Raw genomic sequence first — 2,543 nt, 5'->3', positions numbered from 1 at the left:
GGCAAAGGGCTTCTCTTGCCTTTTCTAAACACTCTTGCAGGTCAAAAACCCTCAGAAACTGAGGCCACGTGCTTAGCACCCTTCTCCGTAACACCTCTGAGGTGGTCTCGCTCCAGGGGTGTCAGCAAACCCTTGCTTTGCCAGATGATGGGGCAGAGAGCCATCCTACAGACTCAGCACCACACCCACAGAGGAAGAAGCTAGAATGGGGTCAGCCAAGCGTAAACCTTGGAAAGGGCACCCCGGAGATGTTACCAGCACTCAGCTAAGACACAGAAGCCAGCTAGATGGACCAAGCCCCCACCTTCCAGCAGCAAGATGCACTGCTTCCGCAGGGTCTGCACCAGCACCGGGTCCAGCTCCAGGTCCTGCAGCCGGGCGATGATCTGCTCCTCATTGCGGCACACCTTGTCCTGGGCATAGAGACCTTCAGGCATCACTCTCTGCTGACCCATCCCCATCAGGGCCACCTCTAAGGCCAGGGATAGGTAGGACTCGCCGCTGTCTTGGCTGCCGGTCGCGACGGGCACGTGTTGATACACTGGGGGTTTGGAGTCCCCAGCATCTAGAAGAAAGGGAAGGGATGCAGCAAGGTTAGAAGAGCCTTCCTGGGTGGCAGAACCACGGCAGAGAGAAAAACCTCTCAACATGAGAAGCCAGACCCACGCTTCCCTTGCTGCCTGCCTTCAGTTACTCAGAGATGATGGATAAAAGGTCCCTGCAGGAGATGTGGGCTTCACCCTCCTTCCTGCTCTCACTAGGAGATGCAGGAGACCTGAGACCTGTGCAACAGGGTGCACAGCTGACACCAGAGCCTTCCCGTGGGCTGGCATGCCTTGGCCCAGCTCTGCTAAGCCACTCTCCTGCTCTGCTCTGGCTGCAAACCAGAAAAACTGGGTTGGGAAACCTCACTGGGAAAACTCAGGGCACTAACTCCCCCTCTCTGCACTGCAGCGCTGACCTGGCTGCTCCTGCAAAGGTGGAGATAGGGGAGATTCAGAGCCCAGGAGTCCCAAGCCCCAGACCTGTACCCAGGGTCTGCCCACCAGGCTCGGTTCAGCCGCAGCCACCGGGAAGGGAGCCAGGAGGAGCGCTCGGTACCTGAAATTTCAAGGCAATTTTCCTCTTCTAATCTACAAGCTTCGGTCAGGGTGAGAAAGAGGCAGCCGATGGGGTTCAGAGGGTGGCCTACCCAGCCCTCCAAGTTGGTGATGGTTGTTGCTCCTCGCTGCAGCAGCTCTGCAAAAAATGGAACAGAAAGACATTAAAAGTGAGGAATTTAAAGACAGGTTCTGCACCCAGAGGGCTCTCTGAGACCAGAGGCCTTTTCTTACCCCACGGCCTGGGACACGGGGACCTCCAGGGCCAACTCTGGCATGGTAGTTCATGAGGGCAAGGAGCAGCTCAGAGCAGCCACCATGTACACTGCCACAGCCATCAGAGGGAGAAGGCACCCGACAAAAAAAGGCGCCCCTAAGGCCACATAAGATGCAGCAGCTTGTTCTCTGTTCCAGGAGGACACAAGGAACTGCAGAGTCCCAGGATGGGGTCTATAAAGTCAGACCTGCAGCTTATGGACTCATTTGTAATGGTAGCCTGAATGTTTTGGAAACACAAGCAGAAATCTCTCCAGAGATGACAAAGACTCCCAGTGAGTCTTAAAAGCTCCATCTTTTGATGATCTCAAGCTGGCTGAGCTAACAAGGTCCTGGAGTCACTGACCACCAGCAGCACTGCAGTAACTGACTCCGGCTCCCTGCCAACTGCAATTGCAAAAGGAGAAACACTGAGCTTGCCTCCTGGTACAATTTACCCAGCAAATGCAAGGTGGAGGTAGCACACGCAGCCAGTTACTGCAGCTCTGCAGACAAGCAGCTCCTCTTTAATGCAGGCATCACCTGCCTGTGCAATCCTTACAGGCAGCCAGACACGGCAACAGTGGGAAGAACAACATCCCTACTCCAGCAGCCCGAAGACAGCACATGGGCACCTCTGTCCTTAGCATGTGGGTACCGACAGTTTGGCTCAAGCAATCAGATGCATCAGTTTGTCTTTCTAGGGTGTGAGTAATCCCATCCAGCACTGCCCACCGTGAACCTCTGCTGCTCTGGATGGGGCAGCACTACCCTGTGAGGTGAAGATGACTTTCTCAACCAGCTGGGACACGCCAGCCAGACCTTGTGAGACACTTCTCCCATAGCTCTACTCTTACCTTTCTTCTGATGCTTATATATTTCCAGCTGCCTTTGCTGCTGCAGTCGCAGGGTGTTGATTATGGCAACAGTTAGTCGGAGAGCTTCTCTGGGATAGCCGTGGGAGCGCAGGGCATCCACCCGAGCACAGGCTGTCGGGACGTGCTCTGCAAGGCAAGGACAAACGCAGGGGCATGGCTGAGCCAGAAATTCATGGGATGGTACTGATGGGGGGAGAGAACCTGACAGCATCAGGCTTCAGGGCATTTTCTTCCACTGGTCTTCCCCATGCCCCAGCTAAACTCCTGCTCCCTGCCTTAACGTCATCCCTTTCTCCCTGCTCCTGGCAGG

General features: G+C 55.3%; 1 protein-coding gene across 1 annotated transcript in view; it reads right to left on the bottom strand.

The window, feature by feature from the left end:
- The window catches only part of ZSWIM5 (zinc finger, SWIM-type containing 5), a 112,345-nt gene that overhangs the window by 6,770 nt on the left and 103,032 nt on the right, over positions 1-2,543 (bottom strand). The window contains exons 8-10 of the mRNA XM_009326620.1: positions 2,213-2,359; positions 1,102-1,239; positions 305-565 (exon numbers count right to left, since the gene is read on the bottom strand). Coding sequence (XP_009324895.1) covers positions 305-565; positions 1,102-1,239; positions 2,213-2,359 — 546 coding nt within the window. The remainder of the gene's footprint in view (positions 1-304; positions 566-1,101; positions 1,240-2,212; positions 2,360-2,543) is intronic.

This window comes from Pygoscelis adeliae, unplaced genomic scaffold, assembly GCF_000699105.1.
Source record: "Pygoscelis adeliae isolate BGI_AS28 unplaced genomic scaffold, ASM69910v1 Scaffold306, whole genome shotgun sequence".
Classification (NCBI taxonomy): domain Eukaryota; kingdom Metazoa; phylum Chordata; class Aves; order Sphenisciformes; family Spheniscidae; genus Pygoscelis; species Pygoscelis adeliae.
This window is presented reverse-complemented; position numbering and strand designations above follow the sequence as displayed.